Raw genomic sequence first — 23,577 nt, 5'->3', positions numbered from 1 at the left:
GTGACCACAAACTAAATATGAGTCAACAGTGTGATGCTGTTGCAAAAAAAGCAAACGTGATTCTGGGATGTATTAACAGGTGTGTTGTGAGCAAGACACGAGAAGTCATTCTTCCGCTCTACTCTGCTCTGGTTAGGCCTCAGCTGGAGTATTGTGTCCAGTTCTGGGCACCGCATTTCAAGAAAGGTGTAGAAATTGGAGAGGGTCCAGAGAAGAGCAACAAGAATGATTAAAGGTCTTGAGAACATGACCTATGAAGGAAGGCTGAAAGAATTGGGTTTGTTTAGTTTGGAAAAGAGAAGACTGAGAGGGGACATGATAGCAGTTTTCAGGTATCTAAAAGGGTGTCATAAGGAGGAGGGAGAAAACTTGTTCCCCTTAGCCTCTAAGGATAGAACAAGAAGCAATGGGCTTAAACTGCAGCAAGGGAGGTCTAGGTTGGACATTAGGAAAAAGTTCCTAACTGTCAGGGTGGTTAAACACTGGAATAAATTGCCTAGGGAGGTTGTGGAATCTCCATCTCTGGAGATATTTAAGAGTAGGTTAGATAAATGTCTATCAGGGATGGTCTAGACAGTATTTGGTCCTGCCATGCGGGCAGGGGACTGGACTCGATGACCTCTCGAGGTCCCTTCCAGTCCTAGAATCTATGAATCTATGAATACCGCATGCACGAGTGGGGGTTTCCCCAAATGGACCTCTTTGCCACCAAGGACAACAGCCAATGTCCGCGGTTTTGCTCGTTCCAGAACCACAGTCCGGGCTCAATCGCAGATGCTTTCGTGATCCCTTGGAGCAGGAGTCTGAAGTACGCCTTCCCTCCGCTCCCACTCATCCACAGAGTCCTCCTCAGAGTTCACAGGAACCAGGCGATGATAATTTTGATGGCCTCAGCCTGGCCCCGGCAGGACTAGTTTACAATCCTGCTAGAGCTGTCAGTGGCCACTCCGATTGCCCTGCCCCTACACCGGGACCTCATCACACAGGACAGAGGGTGCCTGCTCCACCCGGGTCTGCAGTCTCTGCACCTCATGGCGGGGAAGCTCTCTGGCTAAACGCTATGGAGAGCCAGTGCTCTCTTCCGGTACTACAAATTCTCCTTAGCAGGGCGGCCTACCTAGCTGAGTGGAAAAGATTTTCCTGCTGGTGTGAGCCTAAGCAGATACAGCCACTCCAGGCCACTATTCTAGTTGTCCTAGAATACCTCCTGCAGCTCTGGCAGCAGGGTCTCGCTCCTTCCTCAATCAGGGTGCATCTAGCTGCCATTTCAGCATTCTGCCCGGGGGAATCTGGATGCTCTGTGTTCTCTAACCACATGGTGGTGCAGTTCCTCAAGGGACTGGAGAGAGTGTTCCCCTACTCATGCCCACTGGAACCTTAATCTGGTCCTTTCCAAGCTTATGGGGCCCCCGTTCGAGCTCCTGGCCTCTTGCTCTCTCCTGCACCTCTCCTGGAAAGTGGCATTCCTGGTGACCATTACATCGACTAGGGGGGTGTCCGAGTTACGAGCCCTAACCTCGGAGCCTCCTTATACAGTTTTCTATAGGGACAAAGTGCAACTCAGGCCACACCCAAAATTCCTCCCTAAGGTAGTCTCACAATTCCATATGGGCCAGGACATTTGTTTACCAGTGATCTTTCCTAAACCACACACGGACCTGAGTCACCGTAGCCTGCACACTCTGGATGTCCGAAGGGCCCTGGCATTCTATTTGGGGAAATCCGGACATTTACAAATTCCCCCCCGGACGCTATTTTTAACTCAAAAAAGCCGGACATGTCTGGCAGAATCCAGACGAATGGTAACCCTAAGTAGTCCGCTTCCCCACCCCAACATCTCTGACATTTCAGTGATGATAGAAATAGTAATGACTGCTGTAACTTAGACTGTGGCAGTGCTCAAAAACTGCTAGGTGTTTTCCATGTACAGAGGAAGTCATGGTCCTTTCCTCAAAGAGTGTTCAGTTTAAAAAGACAAAGACAGAGGAGGACTAGGGGGAAGGATGCATTTATATGGTAGGCTCATATTTTATTGGTTACATGTTTACTACTTGTTTCAGTTTCCATCACTCCCAAGTTAAACATGCTAAATTTCCCTCCATCTTATTCTCAGCACAAACCAATTCACCTTTCTCCACCCCACACACCTGCCAGCTTCAATTCTACTGTCTTTGTATCCCTTCTTAACATTTGCCTCCCCTTCCCTCAACATGAATGGGCAATTCATTCAAGATAAATTGATGATCAGCTGTTTAGTTTCACTTTTGCAGTGAAATATTAATATGGAGTTTATATAGAAAAAAGGTTGGTTGGCCCATGCAAGAAGAGTCAAAATCCATGTTGTGGTACCACTTCAATGAAAATATATTCCAGAATGTCTGAAAAGATGCTGCGAGTCCCATCCGTGGCACTTTTCAGGCAGCCTGATTATCCATATACTTTCAGTGTCTATTGTGTCTGTGCACTAGTGCTGATTAATGCACACTTTAGGGTTCAGAGGAGGCATGAAGCAACACACCCAAGGTGGGCAATGATCCATATTGTTGCATAATTTAGCAATAAGCCAAGTTATCATCTTGCATCAGCCCAGTTAGGGAGTTGAGGGTGGTTCTGTAGCTAGGACAAATGGTCATGTTTATTTGGTGAATAAAATATATCTGAATTTGATAAAAGTCACTATACACAGTAAACCTGACCGCATTTACAAAGTTTTCCTCAAAGCTCTCTGGTCCAGACATGCACAAATGAGGACAATGACACAGATGTAGTGCCTTGGCAAAGAAAGGATGCAGCTTTATTGAACAAGCAACAACTTCAACCTTAATGCCCCTGGGAAGATAGTCCTTCCAATTCTGAGGGGGGAGGCTGCCACCTTTCCTCTCTGTCTTATAAAACTAGCAAGGAAGGACCAGGTCAAAATAGCATCCCCCAAGCCAGATCAATTACAGGCCCTAAGACCAGATAATTGAAACATCCTGCTGAAAAATGCCCTGCAAAATTGCTTGCTTTTGTAAAGCTCTTTGCTGCCGGCAGTGTGTGCTGAGATTGGCCCCTGTCCCATGCAAATTTGAAACCATCGCAATGATGACTGGCTTTGCTGGTGACTCAAAGAAGACATAGATTTCCAAGTCCTAACCACACCTAGATTGGGAATCAGAGAGCACCACCCTACTAGTGCCCTAAACAGTACAGTTCAGCTCACCCTCCTGCAAGAACTCAGTACATACTTTGATGAGGTTTAAAAGGGGCAGATTTGAAAAATAGGAAAAGGAAAAGATCTCCTTATGCCCTGGAGCATGAGGGCTGAGATCTCTTGAAATTTTGATCTGTCCCAATGTAACTACAAAGGCTGATAGCTTGTTATATACTTGGATGATAAACTCTTTAGGGCAGGAACCATATTTTTGTCCTATGTTTGTACAGTTCCTAATCCTAGGGAGCCCTGGTCCATGACTGGGACTTCGAGGCCCAAAAGTAATACAAATAATAAATAGTAGGTGTGTGGTGGTTGGAGAGTTCCTCGCAGTCACTAACCCATCCCTGCTTGATGTGCTTCAAATAAATACTAGTTATAGAGACTGTTGCTATGATACAGAAAGAAAAAAAATTCCCAAGATTAAACCAAACTATTGAGAGCAAGTACCAATTTCAGTAATGCACCACCCATCCTACAATGTGCAGAAGGGTGGTTTGTATTACTTTGTATGCAACACAAAGGGTATCTAAAGTGGGAGAAGTGGAGGAGACAATGCATTTGCAGACAAGATTCTTCAATGTGTACTTTGGTAGATAGGGAAGCAATTAAAGGTAATTCAAGGAGAACTCGCTTTAGTGGTTACACAACCAAAAAAGATGCCCCCCTCCCCCCCCCACCCCGCAACAAGGGTTTAAAGGCAATAAAAACTCCCATTACCTTAGTTCTCTAGCTAATAGTGACTGAATATACCCAGAATGTCCCACACCCTAGTGGGGGCAAGATCTGTACTCTGTGTCTCTGCTCTGCCTTGTTCATTACAGCGAGGTCTTCCTTTGCTGAGTACTGTAGCAAGGAGCAAGAGGCTGAACCACTTTCCCCCAATAGCTCATAAATCCAGCAGCAGTTTCAATGAATGGCCAGTCAGAAACCAGGGGTGCATGGGACAAAGAGCAGTAGTGCACACCTGATTCAGGAGTCCTGCCTGTCCTACTTAAGTTCCATAATAGCACTGCGATAGCCTGACCTGAGGGAGCAAGCTTCAGTCCCAGTGCTGAGGCAGAGTTTGCAGCAAGTGATTGTGTGTCATTGCTATTCCTCCCTCAGGAAAGAGAGATTCCCACAATTTCAACAGATTTTAGGGAATTACTTCATTTGAGTATTTTTGGATTAAAGTCTCTGCTTCTCTATTTTATATGCAGTACAGTAGCCTGGGTTTGCTTAATGGGTATTTTAAGGCTATTCATAGAACAGTAAAAGGGCATAGATTGTTTTTTCTTCTATCTGTTTTGAGGGAAAATAATCAGTCTGATCCAAGAATGTATAGAATAAAAGCTATCATAATAAACAACAATGACACAAAACAAAAAACACTCCTCAAGAAGTTTTAGAAATAAAACTCTTAGTAGTCTCTATTTAATCTACATAAAACAGATAGCTAAGAGTATACCTGGTTCTGAAGATTTGCAAATATTGTTAAACTCTCTGGGTGAATGACGCACCAACATGCACTGGCTGCATATTCCAGTAGACTTCCACAAATTGTGGTGGCAAAACGATCATAGCACATGCTAAAGTATCATATTACTGTGGAAGCTGGAGAGCTGAGTGGAGCCAGGTGCTTTGGGAGCTAAAAGGAAAATTAACGTAAGCTCTGAAGTCAAGAGGCCTTAGTGTAAACGAGAATCAGGTTCTTAATGTGCTATAATACAGGCTTACCCTGGCTATTGCAGGTCATCTGTAAGGGCCTGTCAAGGCTGCTTCCCCACTTTGAACTTTAGGGTACAAATGTGGGGGCCTGCTTGAAAACTTCTAAGCTTAACTACCAGCCTAGATCTGGTCTGCTGCCACCATCCCAAAGCTAATTCCCTTCCCTGGGTAGCCTTGAGAGACCTCCACTAATTCCCTGGTGAATACAGAGCCAAACCCCTTGGATCTTAAAACAAGGAGAAATTAACCATCCCCCTCCTTCCTCCCACCAACTCCTGGTGGATCAAGATCCAACCCCCTTGGATCTAAAAACAAGGAAAAATCAATCAGGTTCTTAAAAAGAAGGCTTTTAATTAAAGAAAAAGGTAAAAATCCTCTCTGTAAAATCAGGATGGGAAAATAACTTTACAGGATAATCAAACTTAAAGAGCTCAGAGGACCCCCCTCTAGCCTTAGGTTCAAAGTACAGCAAACAGAGAGAAACACTCTAGCAAAAGGTACATTTACAAGTTGAGAAAACAAAGATAAACTAACACGCCTTGCCTGGCTGTTTACTTACAAGTTTGAAATATGAGAGACTTGTTCAGAAAGATTTGGAGAACCTGGATTGATGTCTGGTCCCTCTCAGTCCCCAGAGCAAACAACTTCCCAAACAAAGAGCACAAACAAAAGTCTTCCCTCCACCAAGATTTGAAAGTATCTTGTCCCCTTATTGGTCCTTTGGGTCAGATGCCAGCCAGGTTACCTGAGCTTCTTAACCCTTTACAGGGAAAAGGATTTTGGAGTCTCTGGCCAGGAGGGATTTTATAGCACTGTACACAGGACAGCTGTTACCCTTCCCTTTATAGTTATGACAGGGCCAATGATCTATCCTGTTAATAAGTAATTGAGGGGGAAGAGAAATCAGGAAATGGGGAAAAATGTTTGACTTGACTGTGAAATATCCAGTAGAAATCAGTAACTCCTGAATATGGACTGATCTCCTGAGTCAGTGCTTTGGATAACACTCCTCTCCTTTCATCAATAGGATGAGGGAGCAATGGGCCTAAATTGGTATGTTTCCTCCTTCTGTTACAAAGAAAAGTGTGAGTGGGTTTTAAAACTTCATAAATTATTTTAAGTGTATGCTTTCCTTCAATTTAAAAAGTAGTTCAAGGAGAACTTTTTGTTATTTTTTATCTTCAAATAGAAATCTGTAATCTGGAACAGCAAAGAGAAGACTTTTGTCCGAAATTTCAGCTTTATCCAAGTTCTTCAAGAAGCCTACAACCACAAAATGAATTGGTCATCCAAGGCAATGTTGAAGCAATGAACCTGTCAGATTTGCCAACAGCCACCTCACTCAGCATTCAGAGTGCTAGCACCCAGAATGTGTGTCTAGATCATGTTATTGCCCCTTGTACTGCTGAAGAATCAAGGTAAATACAAGCTTCTTTTATATATTTTTCCTGGATTGAGAATATTTCACTATTATGGGTAAAATTCCAAAAATATGGAGCATTTCTGTGTAATTTAGAATGAATATAAGGCTGCTCATGTGTTGGATTCATAAAAATGGTCACCATGTTCTCCCACCCGTAGGCCAAGTCTCCTTCTGGAATCCAGTGTGTCTCCCACTCCTTTCAGCCGTTTCTCCTCAAGCACTAGTCCAAAGTTATTGTGGTGCTGATAAATATTTACATAGGGCTATAATAAACCCGTACAAAACACTATTGAAATTTAAGCAAGGCATGGTCACTGCCCCAAAAAAGGTAAAATTGGCATCAGACAAACATTGAAAATGAAGCTAACTGTAGAAAAGAAGGGGTAGCAAAATGAGGGGCAATGGTTAAAACAAAGTCTCTTTATGTCACAAATGAAGTTCTGACACTAATTACAATTGGTATCGGGCTGGGCAATAGGAGAAAGAGCACAGCAGTGTAGGCCACTTAAGAAAACCAAGGCAAAAGAAATGGGTCTTGAAAACGGGGCTTGATGGAGGAGAGTGAGGCTGGGTGCACTGGAAGAGGGGCTTTCATTCATGAGTGAATTGAGTTGATGGGAATGAAGACAAGTGTAGGAAGAGGAGAAACCAAGGGAGCAATGAGGGGTGAGGAGTGGGCAGACCACCTGGCATGAATTAGGGGAACAAAGGCAGATGGGAGGTGAGATGTAGGCAAAGCCTTAAAAGTGAGGATGAGGAGGACACTTTGTGGAAAGCACACACAGAAGGAATCTAGGGGGCTATGGGAGAGGGAGGAATGGTCCATGGAGTGAGAGAGAGATTATAACATGGCTACAAAATTGTGGATAGATTGAAGAGGGGAGGATCAGGAGGCTGGGGATGAGGTGGTTATATTATAGTTCAGGTCAGACAGAGGCATGGTATGTGAGCCAGGGTGTTAGCAATGGGGACTGAAAAGAAAGGATGGTTTTAGAAGTGGTGAATGCTGGGATGTGAAAGGAGAGAGAAGTGAAAGAGTCAAATGCAACTCTTAGATGTGAAATGGGCAAGTGAGTAAATTGTCAGTAGCAAAGGTGAAAGGAGGGGCAAGTTGATATGTATTTACATCTTTCTGCCTTCCATGTAGATTCCCTCATATCTTTTTCCTGTGCTAATAACGCTTCCTGTGTTCGCCTTCATAATACCAACTTCTTACGTTGAAGAGTCCAGTTGAACTGATATCTGGTCCTACCACTTGCACAGCTTGCCTCTTGCTTCAGTGCAGGCTACCCTTGTTTGACATAATTGTGCTAACATGCTACTCAATATGGATGTCTCTGATGGAAAGTGGTGAACGGGCCCAAGAATCAACTGCGGTAGCCCTAGAATTCCATGCATGGTCCTCTCAACACATTCCAGGGGGCAGCTGATCTCTCCATGGCTCTATGGATCCAAGATTTGTTTCTTTGTGTGCTGGAGACAGGACCCATAGTTTCATCCTTGATCTATTCATGTTTATGCACAATAAAAATTTCTGGGGTCTATATATGTTAATCACTGGTTATCTTAATGCAGATATTCTGTAAGGCCTTTAGTAGACTTATCCATATTATTTTCCATTCTTTATCTTGACCTGTTTTGAGTCCTGTGATAATCTGTATTGCATTTTCATTATGATTAGAATGTAAAATATACCTTCATGTAATCATGTGTGTATGTACTTATGAGAAACTCTGATTTATTTACTAGGGGTTAAATTTTCAAATGCACCCTCATGACTTTGGAGCCTGAATCCCATTTTCAAAAGTGACTTAGGCAATCAGGAGCCATTGACTTAGGAAGTCTCATTGAAAGTCAGTGGGACTGTAGTGCCAAAGTCAATGGGACTGTAGTGCCAAAGTCAATGGGACTGTAGTGTCTAAGTACATTTTTGAAAATGGGATTTCGGCTCCAAAGACACTTAGGCACATTTGAAAATATTTTGCTAGGTCTTCAGCGGTCTGGGAAAGATCACCCTTGGTTTTCTCCTCTTTATTTTTGGGACATGTATTGTATTTGAAGATAGCTCACACAAGAAAAGTTGCAGAGTTGGTATGTCAAAGGTAATGGGTTATATTGTATAAAACTTAAGTTTTCTGTGCCTGTTACTTATAATCCAAGAATTTCCTCTTTAATCTATGAACATGTCTACATTGGTTCTGCATTAGAGCTACTAAAATCTGAGTTATCTGTAAATAACAGGTGACAGAGTAAAAGGAATTTTTAAAATCTTACTTTGAGTTGGGTCCTAGAAAGGTAGACTACAAGACAATATTTTGTAGACATTGGTATACTGTTAATGTAGCCTGAATTTTGGTCTGATTGGTATAGCAAAAGTGCCCAATTCAGTTTTTAACCAGGAAAGGATTTCACCCCTTGTTATCAGCTCCCTACAGTAGCTGGTACCAGACCTTAGTAGCAAAATAGCTACTATAAAGGTTCAGCAGTAAATTTCACCACATTGTATTCCAAAAATTACCCTTTCCAACTCCACCTTATCACTCTTCTTTCCACCACTAAATAAATGCTCTTGGAATTGGTTGGTATAAAGTGGGGACATTCTGTGGTCTGATATAATATTTAGAATAGCATAAAATCATTTTCTAGAATTCCAAAAAGATGTTTTCCTTTGTCTCATATCTTTTGAATAATTACATTTATTTTGGTTGAGTGGCCCATTCTCTTGAAATATATATATTTAGCCTGAGCATAAATTTGATCCCCCAATATTTTCCTTACTTTATCACTCCAGATTAAGCTTATCTTTTTTGATATTTACTTCCTTTAATCATTTCCAAATTATAGACTTCATAGCTTATTTAGCTTAGTTTATTTTATATACTAGCATTTTAATACATTTATTGTTTCAAATACTGCTGCTCTTGTAGGTTTAAAAGATGAGAAATAGGCATTGTCCAGCTCTATGGCTAATTTATAAATCCTAAATCTGTGATAGTTAACTATCAGATTTTGTAAACTTCAGATGCAGATAGTGGATGTCTTGCTGAATGAGAGAATCTCTGTTCTATTGATTGATGAATTTTTTAATCTTTTTTAAAAAATCATAGTATTACAGAAAAACAAGGTAGAATGCTCTCTGACTTTATGACTTCTTGGAAGGAGACTGGAGACCTAGATAAAGAGATGAATATCGCATTCCTTTTGAAAGAATTGGATGCTGTACGGGCAAAGAATAAAAAGGTACAATAGAGATATTCAGATTACAATACTTGCTGTTTTATTGTTGTCCATTAAACCTTCATTTTAACCTTAGCTAATATAGTTTTACTAATTATTTTATTTTATTGCATTAATAATCAATAGATCTCTTGTCATTTCTACTCTTAATATTTGCTTAGTGAATGTTTCCAAGGAAGTGAATAATCTTTTATTCTTTAACCTTTTTAATCAGTGACATCAACTCAGATATCATAGATATAGATGCAAAATAAGCATATCATTGTAGGACCATTCATTAACATTTTTCTAGGTTTCAGACAGACTTGTGGAGACTGGGGAAATTTAGAAACAGAAGGGCTAATCTGAAACCTATTGAAATTAAAGGGAAGACTCCCATGGTCTTCTATGAGCTTTGGATCAGGACCCACACTGGGCTAGTTTCATGTCAGTCATTCACGTTAATGACTGGGAGATCCAGTACACATCACAGAATTTTTCAAACAAGTGATTAAGTAAGCACAGTACAAAAGCAAGAAGAATGTGTCTCAAAATGTGCTTTGTCCATTTATTTTTACAATACCTATTTAGCTTTAATAATTTGATATTTCATAGCAAACTAGTAGTAAAGGTATCATACAATATTTTGCAGAAGTAATGATATTTAGTAACGTGAAATCTCACAACAGTGCACTCCTATTAAAACTTTTCTGAGAAGAGGGAAGAGACCAATGTTTTAAAAGCAGAATGCAAATAATTAGACATAGCAAATTGTTTCAGGCCCCAATCCCACTCATTTTGGTTGTGCTTTTGAAAACAAGTACAGAAATGTTTTCAGATTTGACAGCTTAGTAAATTCCACTGTATTTATTTTCCCTTTTTATTAGCATTTCCCTATTGTAATTTAATTAATTAATTTCTGCATTGCAGCTGATTGACTGAACTTGATTTATTTAGCAGCAATGCCTCTTCAGGTCTGTTACTGTACCTGGCCTTTAACAGCAACTCTGTTTGTTTAATGCAGACAACATTTTTCCATCTCATGCTTTAATTATCTACTCTCTCACATTCCCCCTCCTGTTTGCTTAATTCCACCTTTAATTAGACTAATATCAAAATAACAATTGCAATCTCTACATATATTTTTCCAAATTTCTCTCATCTTAGATAGAAAACATTTGAGATCTTCCCCCTATCCCCACATGTACTAAATTTAGAGGGAAACCCTAGAGATTGTACAAATTCTTAAGCATTGATCATTTTAATATAACTTCTGCATCCCTGTCTTTGTGTACTGTAATCTCCACTGGATTTTTCTTTCTGGAATTTGGAAGAGTTTGAGACTCTGAGAGTTCTTGGTTCCAAAGTTATTCTGTCTACCAAATGAGCCCCAGTCCATGTTTTATTAGTGTTACTTTAATTCCCTCAGCCTCCATCACCACCTTGTCTTGGGTTTTGTTTTGTTTTGTTTTGTTTTTTTCATGTGTTCTAGACTAGACTTCAGCCTTCTAATATAATGTCAATGGTGGAGATTTTGAATGATGGTGCTTCCATGTTTTTATGAAAAGTTTGAAACCTACTTTCCAGAATGGCTTTCATTTAATCTGTTCTATTTAGGGTGGCCAGACAGCAAATGTGAAAAATCAGGACTGGGGTGGGGGATAATAGAAGCCTATATAAGAAAAAGACCCAAAAATCAGGACTGTCCCTATAAAATCAGGACATCTGGTCACTCTAGTTCTATTAAACAATGTAGCCACATGGCTTTTCCCCAATTCTCAGACAGCTCAAGCATTTCATGATGCTATTATCAACTGTTTGGCATGAACAGTGGCTAGAAGCTTATAAATAAGAGCAATAATTTGTAAACTGGAGCTCTTGTTGTATGCATAAAGTCCATCTGAGAGGCAGGCCGTAATGTCACTTGGTTGTTTTAATGTAAGATTTGGGGTAATTTCTGTCATTGGTTACGCGCTGCAAAGGTTTCCATTGTCAGTGGGAGTCACATGTGCATAACCAAATGGCAGAGTCTGACGTTTCTACGGGTACATTTTTTAGTTAAATGACAGCTACACTTAACTGTTTCTCAAGTAGATTCAATTAATTCCCAAATACAAGAAGTACAATACAGTATGGGGAGAAAGAGTCAAAATTCTGGCTTGAAAAGAATGCATTGCACCTACAAACTTACCAAAACCTTTCCGTTTATCTGAACTGAAGTAACACCATTGCTATGAAAGGGCTGTGAGCTGAAAGAATATTCCAGGGAATAAGATGTATCCTTCATCCCACGCTGCTTCTGATTTCTTTATGCAACACTGTTACAGCTAGTAGTTTCTGAGATGGAGTATCCCAAATAAAAACAGTGCTGTCTGTCGTACAGAGTAGATGAAAACAAGGGGGTTGAAAACAGACGGTATTTTCTGCTTTAGTGTTTTAAATAAATAGAAGCACGTTAAACACCTGTGTTGCTTAATATTTGTTTTCTTTGGGAGGAGAGGAATCATTTTATAAGAGGGAAATTTATATTTTGCTGAAGATTAATGGACAGGGTATATTTGTCAGATCAGAATCTTATTGTCCATTTTTTCAATTCAGCTTCAGGATAAGCTGTCTGAAAAAGACAAGGAGCTGAAGACAATAAAGCTGGACTTAGAACTGCAAGAGAGAGCTACAGAAGCTAAGATTGCAGAAAAGACTGCAGGTACAGTAGACAAGCATTTAACAGATGGCCCTATGGATCATACAGTACCCACGGTTGCTATATGACGTGGCTTAGTGACTGTTAGCTATGTTTGCTAAAGGAGGGAAGGTTTGATTTTTTTTTTTTTTTTTTTTTTTTTTTTTTGTGTGTGTGGCTGTTTAGAGTTGCTTAGAAAATAGGTGGCTTTAACATCCTGGTACTGGTATTAGTGAGAGCTTTACCTGTATTCATACTGATTTGGGCATTAAATGCATTGTTAACACCATGTCAATCCAATCACAAAAAGGTTGTTTGTTTTGTTGGAAGGTCCTGAACAAACAAGAAGAAATAATGATTACCAGTGCCTCTACCTTTCAACCAGCAGTTCAAATACCACTTATTGTTTTAGCTTGTTCAGAGCAATACTACCCCACCCGCCCCCCCCTTTGTATGGAGATAGTCACACATTCACCTCAACTGGAGACCTGCACTTTACTTGAAAAATCTGTTCTTCTGGTAGTTAATTAATTTTCATCTCATGACATTGATGATGGTATGTCCCCAGAGGATGAGGTTTATAAAAGATTTCCAAAGTGAAAGGATTTTAAAGTTTACAGTTGAAAGTGACTACTTGAAAAGAAATTTTAAGAACAATACAGATGTGCATATAAAAAAAACAGTTACTTTGTTAAGTTGCAAAAAGTTATATTTTAAGTAGAATATTTTTACATTTGACAAGTGATTTCTTATTATGTAGGCTGCTATGTGTTATATAGAGCCAGTACACTGTGAGTCTATAATATTATAGAGAGACGATGTTTAGTATCTTAAAGAAAGATGACAATGTTCTTTTGAGATCTTTCTCTGTGTGATTTAAACAGTTAATTGCACCAGAATTTTATAAAATGCTTCACACAATTTATTCTCGGCCATATTTTATTAGGTTTAAGTTAGGTGCAAGGTGTAAAATTATGTGTCTAATGACCTGTCCCCAAGATATTGGTACTGAAAGGGAGATTAATCATCACCAGAAAACTAGTGGAAAAGAATATAAGTAACTCTTCAGCTGAAAAATCAGATGGCTGGCTATCTGTTTAATGTCAAGCTCCTAAGAATACAATATTCTTTGTGTGTGTATCACAGATGGAAGAGGAGGTTTATGTGGGGTGAGGAGCTAGATAGTGTGAAAGAAAATAAGAGAAATTCTGGATATTATTAAACTCTGCTAGTTTCTTTTTTTGAATGAACCCTCTTGTGTATAGTCAGAAGAAACATAAATCTTCTGTATGTGTCATGATAACATGATAACATCTTTTGTTTGCATTAAATTCCAAGTTATCTGTTTGTTTTCTGGATGTTTGCATAGGGTCTTACCTATGTGTATATAATACAGAAATATTCTATTTAAAGTAAACCTTCATTGCTCATTAAAGCCTATAGGGAAAAAGCCTCTGTAGATATAAAATACATAGTCAAAATCCTAATCAGTTTCCTGTAAGGATAGGAAGAAACAGCTGTTGGCAATCAGTTCCCACCTTAAGTTTTTAATTTTCTGTTTACTTTAATAAATGTATTAATGATATCCTCTCCAGAAGGGTATGACATGATATGATAACTAGATATGGACATAGCAGTAAACCATGCAAACCCGAATGTGAATCAAAGCTTTGACGTTTTAAGGACATTAGGGCAACTTTTTAATAAATTCCCCCCTCCCTCATCTTTTCTTTGTTTCTGCATCTCCTGGTTCTGTAAGAGGAGAAGTCTCTAATTGCTGGGAGACTGGGTGTTCTTTTATTTCTAGCCTGACTGGAAGGAGAAAGCCTCCAATATCTCTCGAGTGTTTGCATCCTGCTTGGTTTCAGGTAACTCCTAAATTTGGAGTGCTTATCCAAGTTATCTGAACCAAACTGAACTTGTGGAGGTTTGCCGATCTGTCTAATAAAAACTTCAGGGGCAGACCTACTTTATCATTAAAGAGCATAGTAATGAATATTTAGTGTATTTAGACAAATGATATTTTTCATTTTGTTAAGTTCATTGAGAAAAGGGGAACACATGGTGTTATGATTTCATGTAACTAGTTAATGTTTAATTGCTACTGTATATAACACATGGAGAGTGAAGCTTATAAATATGGGTGTTTGCATTCTTCCTATTGCTTAGTACTGACTTTGTGATAAGAAAATTACTCCAGAAAAGTACATTGTAAAAAGCATCACATAAAGACATAATAAAAACATTTACCATCTTCTTTGGGAGGGATTACAATTCACTTTTTAAAAATGAACCTTCCCATTTATATAAGGCCTTGCTGATTTAAAACCTGTGTCAGAAAGGCAGAAAAAGATACCTTATACCTAAGTTCCTCCTGTGCTGCTGACATATTGAGCAGTCCAGTTTCTGCATTGATTATGGTTACTTGCTAGTTGTGGTACTTCTTCCCAGGTGATGGCAATGTATTCAGTATTCTCTGTCACTTCTTATGCCAGTTCTTCCTTTGCCTTCCTTGCTTTCTCTTTCCTCTTTCGGGTATGCAATTCAGTGTTTGCTTAGCACATTTCCCATCTGCCATATGGTGTTCACGTCCCAACCACCTGAGCCTTCTTTCTTTTCTAACATGTCCTGCTCTGTCATCAGCCTGGTCCTTTAAAATCCTGGAACGGTTACTAAGTGCAATCTGGAATCAGATCTACGTTTCTTTGTCCTTGAACTTTTCTCTTGCTCGAACACTGTCTGTCTGTCGTCATGATCTTTGAGTTTAAGTTGTAATGTGGACACTAAAATATAATAATCTGAGCCAACATCTGCTTCTCTGCTGACTCTGATATCCCTCAAAGAATATAGCCCATTTTTGATACACACATGTGGTCTGTCTGGTGGATAGTTGCATTGTCTCGTGATCTCCGTGTGACCTTGTGAATCCTCTTCTCCTATCTTTAGGGTGTTTGTGCCACTGAGAATCGAGAGTTATTTGTCATTATCAGTTTGGATGCCTTCCGCTGCTCTGCCTGTGACTACTTCCTAGCCAGTGGAGTTGTTACCAATTTGTGCATTGAAGTCGCCTATCATCAACTTGATTTTGTGGATAGGCACATCATCCAGTTCTTGCTGCACCTGCTCATGGAATGTATCTATTTCACTGTGGCCTGCTGTGTTTGTTGGTGCATATACTTGTACAGGTGTAATGTCTTGTTTGCAGCATGGCTGTCGTTGTTCTGTCATTCACTGCCTCCCAAGTCAGCAGAGTGTTTGCTGTGATTTTATCCTGCATAATTCCTACACCTGAGTATAAGATTGTAGTACTATCAAACACCATCTGCCACTTCCTGCCCATGTCATTTCACTGATGTTAAGTATGTTCATATGGTATTTTCTCGTTTCTTATGTAACTTGTGCTAGTTTTTCTGTATTATACAAAGTTCATAATTCCACATGCCTGTTCTTGTTATAAATTTGGTCATCAGGATTCGATGTCTTGATTCTAGCTTCCTTTTGGCTTTCATTGAGATCTGTCATATTTGGGTTTTAAGCTCCATTTGCATCTACCATCCTTGGTTTTTGGTTTAAGACGGGGTGGGCAAACTACAGCCCGTGGGCCACATCCAGCTCACTAGCAGATTTAATCTGGCCCTTGAGCTCCCACTGGGGAGCGGGGTCTGGCGCTTGCCCGGCTCCTGCACTCCAGCCAGGAAGCAGGATCAGGGGCCGCTCTGTGCACATGTGCCGTGGCTCTGTGCAGCTCCCGGAAGTAGCGGCATGTCCCCCATCCGGCTCCTATGCGTAGGGGCAGCCAGGGGGTGCCGCATGCTGTCCCTGCCCCAAGCGTCACCCCCGGAGCTCCCATGGGCCGGGAACTGTGGCCAATGGGAGCTGTAGGGGCAGCGCCTGCAGACAGGGCAGCATGCAGAGCCGCCTGGCCGCACCTTTGCGTAGGAGACATGCTGCTGCTTCTGGGAGCTGCTTGAGGTAAGTGTCACCCAGAGCCTGCACCCCTGAGCCCCTCTGGTGGCCCAACCCCCTGCTCCAGCCTTGATCCCGCTCCCACCCTCCTAACCCCTCAGACCCAGCACGGAGCACCCTCCTGCACCCCAAACCCCTCATCCACAGCCCCACCCCAGAGCCCACACCTCCAGCTGGAGCCCTAACCCCCCACACACACCCTAACTCCCTGCCCCAGCCTGGAGCTCCCTCCTGCACCCTGAACTCCTCATGTCTGGCCCCACCCCAGAGCCTGCACCCCCAGACAGAGCCCTCACCCCCTCCTCTACCCCAACGCTAATTTCGTGAGCATTCATGGCTCGCCATACATTTTGCATACCCAGATGTGGCCCTTGGACCAAAAAGTTTGCCCACCCCTGGTTTAAGAAAACTGTTTCTGTTACTGTAATGCTTTACCTGAGTGGGTTGTAAACCCAACTGCAGAAGCCTCCTTTTTTATCTACACTTGGGACTGGGACTGTTGCTAAAAAGAGAGCTCATTTTTAAATGGAAATTGCCATAGATTTCACCAGCAAATAACCCAAAGCTTGTCACTTTATACTTTTCATTTCTAGAGCTTCTAAAGAGGAAAAGCAGAAATATCTGAGGGGTTGATGGGAGAATAACAAAAGATGAAGTAAAAAAGAGTGAGGAAAGAAACACAAGGTGTGTGTTTGTAGTGTGTTTGTAGTCATAGATATAAAAAATAACGTACTGTCAAATATAGTCTTTATCATTCCTTTTTACAGCCCAGACAGTGAGTTTCAACCTCTGTCTTGGGTTCCCGTCTCTGCCCTAAGTAACTGGGACTGGGAATAGGGGAGAATTTTGTTGTTGTTGCAGTTCTTTGGCCACTAGAGGTTGTTATTCCTGCTGCTGCTGCTTGCCATAGACTCTCTCTCTCCCCTTATTCTTTACTACTTCCCCTGCCTGATTCTCTCTCATCTAAGCCATCATCTGTGGAGGTATTGTTAACTTAATTATTCCTCTGGAGGAGGGAATAAGTGAAGAGGCATCAGGTGAAGGCAGAGGAAGAGAGAGCCATATAGGGATTGAGAGTAGCATGATGGAGAGGGAAACAGGGAACTCTGTGGGAGAGAAGATTGTGGGAGAGGAAGGAGGAAACCTCACAGGAGGGGCAGTGAAGAGGAAGGAGAAACCTCTCAAAGCGGACAGAGGAAGGGATGGACACCAAAGGTGGAAAAGAAGAAAGGAAAGTTGCCCCCCCCAGGGGTGGGAAAAGGGGGGACCACACCAAAGAAGGTAAAGGGAGAGTGGAAAGTAAGGGTGGAGACACTACAAAGAAGAGATGGGGAAACAGAAGGTGAATATCCCTTCAAACGTGTGAGAGGAGGGAATGGATCTATGGCTACATCTACACTACGGGGGGGGGTCGATTTAAGATACGCAAATTCAGCTATGTGAATAGCGTAGCTGAATTAGACGTATCGCAGCCGACTTACCCTGCTGTAGGGACGGCGGCAAAATCGACCTCCACGGCTTCCTGTCGACGGCGCTTACTCCCACCTCCGCTGGTGGAGTAAGAGCATCGATTCGGGGATCGATTGTCGCATCCCGATGGGATGCGATAAATCGATCCCCGAGAGGTCGATTTCTACCCGCCGATTCAGGTGGGTAGTGTAGATCTAGCCTAAGTCTGAACGAGGATGATAGCCCACTAGACCTTCCCCAAGAAGAAACAAATAGATATATAGGGAGCAACCAGTGTCTGCTAACAGGAAGGAGCAGTTGTGTGTAAGGGAGAGTTGCAGGGTCTAGTTGAAGCCCCCATTGGTTTGTAAAAACTTCCTAAAGCACCAGACCTTTGAGGGTTGCTCCTTCATTGGTTTTGTGCTCTAGGTATATTTGCTATATAGAAAGTAGAGTCTTGCAGGCTCTTTATTTTAGTAGGGCTATGTCACTGCCACAAAGTGTTACTTAGTGACACAATGTCACGCTGCAATAGAAGGGGGTGAAACATGTAGAATGAGACTGATGACCAAGAATGGCACCAGTGATGTCTGTTCTCAAGTCTCTCTAGAAGGTCAGGCTCATTGCATCTCAGGTTGCTCAATACAATCTCATGGCCAATACAGTCTCAAGCACAAAAATACTTTTTCTCTCACAGTAGATTAGCCTCCCCACTTGGATATGGGAGATGAGATGTGGATCAATGACCCTGAAGAGGAGAAAATTCCTTCAGGGTGAGGAGAGGTGGAAAAGTCACATCTCTGAATGCATACTTTCCAAAAGGGGCAATCCAACCATGCTGATTAAGCAAGTGGTCAGCATACTGATTCTAAAAAATGACTCTGGCTATTTTGACCAGCTGTAAGAAGGCTTCCAGGTTATCTGCTGTATCCAGTGCATCTTGGACAAGGAGTGGTCTGTTCCTACATTCTTTTAGATCATGTAAATAATTTTCCCTCCCTCTCAAAGAAATAGGCTAACACATTTCTTGGGTGCCACTTTGGCGTTCCTGTTATCTAGGTTGGCAAAGGAGGAAGATGTAGTCTGGGAACTTCTTACTTGGTAACCTAGTTTCTCCAAGTCCTGACTATGCAACCTGAAACATCGCAACCTGTATTTGTTGTGTTGATAGGGTTGGAACTGTTTTTCTGAAATGTGAATTAATGAAATATCATGGTAGGTCAACAAAGCAGGGTTACTCAGCTTTACTAAGGGAGTGACATCACAATCATTTTGCTTGTAGAAGGACTTGTATGTCACCTCAAACAATGGCTATAAGGAAGGACATGGAGAAATATGATAAACAGTTAGGAAATTACCACTAGCCTTTCTTTTGTGTTTTAATATGTCATCAAAACCTTGTAATATAACTACAGCTTTGATGCACAATTTTAGATTTTGTGAAGATAAACTTCTTTTGAAAATGTTTGTTTATTGGTTTTTTTTTAAGAGTTACTGATGAAGGAATTAACTACTGGTGGATGTGTGAGACATGGCTGGCTGTGTTTTTACTTTGTTCTGGTTTTAGCTGTTTACGTGGACACGTTGCCTCACTTGATTAACATTAGCAGGCAGCATTCCCAACCTGCTCTACGAACTTGTAAAGTCTAAAGTCACCCCCTTCATGGAGCTCAGCTTTATTAACAAACAAAACAAGAAGATACAATTAAAGAGCTGATGAAACGTTGGTTGCTGCGAGGGTTCCTCCCTCATCACCTTAGAAGACCCTCTATCTCTGAGAGCCACTCCCCCTCTCTTATATCTACGTAGGGTAACTAGACACATGCCTCAGTGAATCAGCCAAACCCACTTATCTTTTTCCCAGCTGTATTAACACTGGCTAATGTGGTGAAGTGCTTCAGATAAACACTGCCAGCCCGTTACAGTTAATGATTAAAATCTTGGCCTAATTTAAGTCAATGGCAAAACTCCTAGAACATTCCTAACCAAAAGAAGGCTGAGGGGAGATATGATTGCTCTCTATAAATATATCAGAGGAATAAATACCAGTGAGGGAGAGGAATTATTTAAGCTCAGTACCAATGTGGACACAAGAACAAATGGATATAAACTGGCCATCAGGAAGTTTAGACTTGAAATTAGACAAAGGTTTCTAACCATTAGAGGAGTGAAGTTCTGGAACAGCCTTCCAAGATGAGCAGTGGGGGCAAAAGACATATCTGGCTTCAAGACTAAGCTTGATAAGTTTATGGAGGGGATGGTATGATGGGATAGCCTAATTTTAGCAATTAATTGATCTTTGACTATTAGCAGTAAATATGCCCAATGGCCTGTGATGGGATGTTAGATGGGGTGGGATCTGAGTTACTGCAGAGAATTCTTTCCTGGGTGTCTGGCTGGTGAGTCTTGCCCACATGCTCAGGGTTTAGCTGATCACCATATTTGGGCAATCAGAAGGAATTTTCCTCCAGGGCAGATTGGCAGAGGCCCTGGGGGTTTTTCACCTTCCTCTGCAGCGTGAGGCACGGGTCACTTGCTGGAGGATTCTCTGCACCTTGAAGTCTTTAAACCATGATTTGAGGATTTCAGTAGCTCAGACATAGGTTAGGGGTTTGTTACAGGAGTGGGTGGGTGAGATTCTGTGGCCCGCGTTGTGCAGGAGATCAGACGATCATAATGGTCTCTTCTGACCTTAAAGTATCTGATTCTATAATTCTATTGATTTCAATGGGTTCAGGATTTCACCCACTATATTTCATTTAGCTATGTTGCCACTGGAAAAAATTGCTCTATATACCTTTTAAATGACAATTGCACTAGAATTGCTATTAATTGACAAAATTTGCAGTAATGTAATTCTCTTTTTTGGTTAGTTTTTATTGTGTGGAAAATCTTTTCCCTTCCCCTCCCCCCACCATGCACAATCCAAACTAAGGGCAGGTCTACACTACTTAAGTCAATTTAATTACCCAGAGTGTGAAAAAGATACCCCCTGAGAAGTTACAGCAATGTAAGCACTATCCGCACCAGCCCTATGTCAGTGGGAGATGCTCTTCTGCCGATATAGCTTCCGCATCTCTTGGAGGTGGAATAATTATGCCAAAGGGAGAGCGCACTCCTGTCGGCATAGAGCGTCCTCACCAGATGCCCTACAGCAGCTGCACCGATGTAGTGCTTCTAGTGTAGACCTGCCCTCAGTTATCATCATGAATTCAGAAATTGTGAAACAGCAGCAGAAAATAATTTGTACCAATCTTAAGGGAGAGAAAGTTGGTGATGAGAGGAGAGGAAAAGGAGCGTAGTAAAGAGATCCATATCCAGCGTACTGGCTGGGACAAAAAACTAATGTTAGGCTGGGATTTTCAAAGAAGCCTTTGAAAGTCCCAACCTTGGTCATTACTTGGACAGTGCTTATGAGTTTAAACAAATGCATTCAGATTCTGATACAAAAATAAAATAGCTTGGCAAGTATTTCATGCTTACATCAAGTTTTTGACAGTAGTAGTGTTCTTAAAATATGAGACTCATACTGTGAAGGTAAAATTTTTCACAGCTCTAGAGCACTGTAAGTTGTGAGACAAGTGCTTTGAGATCCCTGAATTTGAAGCGGGATATTATTTTGTTATTAAAAATCCAGTAGATAATTAAGGAACATTTGTTTTTGTGTTTATATATAAATGTATTGGAAAAAGATTGGTCGGTGAATTTTGCTATATGAATGTTTAAAAGAAAAGTCACCCAGTTATATTGCTGTTTTTTGCAAATTGTGAACTCTTTTGGAGGTTCTTCCTATCTTTCTCTGTTTTTAAAAATAAAAAAGGAAAAGTCCCACCTTTTTCTCAATCTATTATCTGCTGTTTGTGTTCCATATCACTTACAGTTATACCTGTTTTGCAGCTTTATATGTTTGTCTGTCTCTCTCTCTCAGGAAAAAAAAAAGTAGCAATGGAACTACAGTACAGTAAAACTTTTTATCTTTTAGTCTGTTCAAGTACTTAATATTATGTATTAACATTTGTGCAGTTCTTTGGAATACTCAGATGTGGTATAGAGGATGAACATAATGAAGTGGAGAGCATTATTTAAAATGTCCTAAATTTACTTGAAAAAATTATAATTACTGAATAAATGTGCAACAGTTCAAACAGCAAAATTGAAGAAAACAATCATCCAATAGGATGCTAGGCTGGAGTTAAAGTTTAATTTAACATTACTTATTTCCTCTTACTTAAGTGGTCTTTTCACTAATTAAGTGCCAGTGGGGGTTATTTCTAGCACTGAGAAAAGTATTTTCCATTTCTTTAAAAGCTTGCTGTAGAGTCCCCTTTTTAGATGTTAGTTATTTTTCTTTCTTGCATGTCATCCATTAAAGATTAGCTGAGGAAGGTTGGAGCATGGAGAGATTATGAATGACAGTACAACTCCTGTGGAATAATAATCAGTTTTTGGTATTTAATGCTGTTTGACTTTTGCAGACACATTTCTTATTAACCTTTGGTACAAAGAGAAATCCAGGTTCCTGATAACTCATGGAGAAGATGAATTCAAGATCCTCTTCCAATTAAACGGAAATAAGGCCAATATTGGGCTTTAGCCAAAAGAACTCACTAGTTCCCAACCCTTGTGTTTATAAACCTAAATACGTATGACATTCTACGTTTTTAAAAAGTATGTAATGCATATACTTTCACTAATTATTCAGCTCTCTGTGTATAATTATTCACTGTGTATACAGTATACATAATTATTTCTTGGTTTTCTTGTCATTAATGTTGCATTATGCAAACCCACTTTCTAAATGTTTTATCAAAATGTGTCTTTATAAATAGTAAAATCTTAAAAAAGACAATAGTGTGGGAGTTATGAGGATGGGAAAGTACACTGAGCTGTTGAAAGAACAGACAATGTAGATTTTTCTTTGCAACTCTGATGAAGAACCGTTGGCAACATCATGAATGTTTCACTTTAAAGTTTACTTTGAAATGATCAGAAATGTCAATAGTACAAAAACAATATAGAGGTCACAACTATCTAAAGTATAAAATTTGATTGGATGGAACAAGTTCAGTATTTTAGTTATTAAGCCATGTACAGTTTTGCTTTTATGTAAAAATAAATCCAGCATTTATTTCCGATAAGGCCCTGTTAGTGAGTTTTTGCTCCATGACGCCAAGTAAACCGTAAATATAAGAGCTGTTTTTCCTTTATACACAAAAGAAAGGACTTCAAATCATCTTCTTTTTAAGGAATAGCATGGACTAAACCCGCTATAGCTGTATAGTATAACACACAAACATGACCATAATGTGCTTTACATTTGTATACGTACCCATGTTACTTACCAATCCTTTTTCCATTAAAATAATTAAATAAAGCTATTCAGGAATCAACAGTTATTCACAGAAAAAGGCTGAACAAGATTGCTGTGCAGTTTTTGAAAAGTCAGCTGTGTGGAATTCAGTATGTTGAAAGCAGAGGGGTTAAAGTTGTACAAGGATTAGCTTTCACAAGAGCCAGGTTAGGCAAGTCCTGTGGAGAGTCGGTATCTAAACCCACAAAAATTCTTTTTTCTTTTTTCACTGAATTGGATCTGAGTACACAGTGAAACCACAGTACAGAGCCACATTTGATAACTGCCAACTAAACCGTTTTAGCCATTTAGTTAAATCAGTGTGTTTACAGCATTGGAAATTTAGGAGCAGATGAATACAACAGACTAAATACATATAGCAAACACAAAGCAATAAAAGTGTCAGTGCATCTATCTGTGTTTGTACAGATTGCTTTATCTACAGAGTCACATTTATATGTAAATAGTGTGTAGTCGGTAACTCCTAGTATAGACCAGTCAAAAATGCTTTGCAATTTTTGTTCATCAGCAAAGTGCTTCTAATTTTTAGTTACATGACAAAATTTAAAATAAATGAATGGTCATTTTCA

The 23,577-nt window shown here is 40.4% G+C and overlaps 1 protein-coding gene across 5 annotated transcripts in view; it reads left to right on the top strand.

Annotated features, from left to right (window-relative positions):
• Window positions 1-23,577, top strand: part of MIPOL1 (mirror-image polydactyly 1) — a 291,843-nt gene that overhangs the window by 66,615 nt on the left and 201,651 nt on the right. For all 5 annotated transcript variants that reach the window (XM_034768596.1, XM_034768593.1, XM_034768595.1 and 2 more), the window contains 3 exons: window positions 6,093-6,321; window positions 9,434-9,566; window positions 12,141-12,246. In XM_034768596.1, the coding sequence (XP_034624487.1) occupies window positions 6,093-6,321; window positions 9,434-9,566; window positions 12,141-12,246 (468 nt within the window). The remainder of the gene's footprint in view (window positions 1-6,092; window positions 6,322-9,433; window positions 9,567-12,140; window positions 12,247-23,577) is intronic.

Source organism: Trachemys scripta, chromosome 4 (genome assembly GCF_013100865.1).
Source record: "Trachemys scripta elegans isolate TJP31775 chromosome 4, CAS_Tse_1.0, whole genome shotgun sequence".
Taxonomy (NCBI): Eukaryota; Metazoa; Chordata; order Testudines; family Emydidae; genus Trachemys; species Trachemys scripta.
The sequence above is the reverse complement of the archived record's forward strand: the minus strand, read 5'-3'. Positions and strand labels throughout refer to the sequence as shown.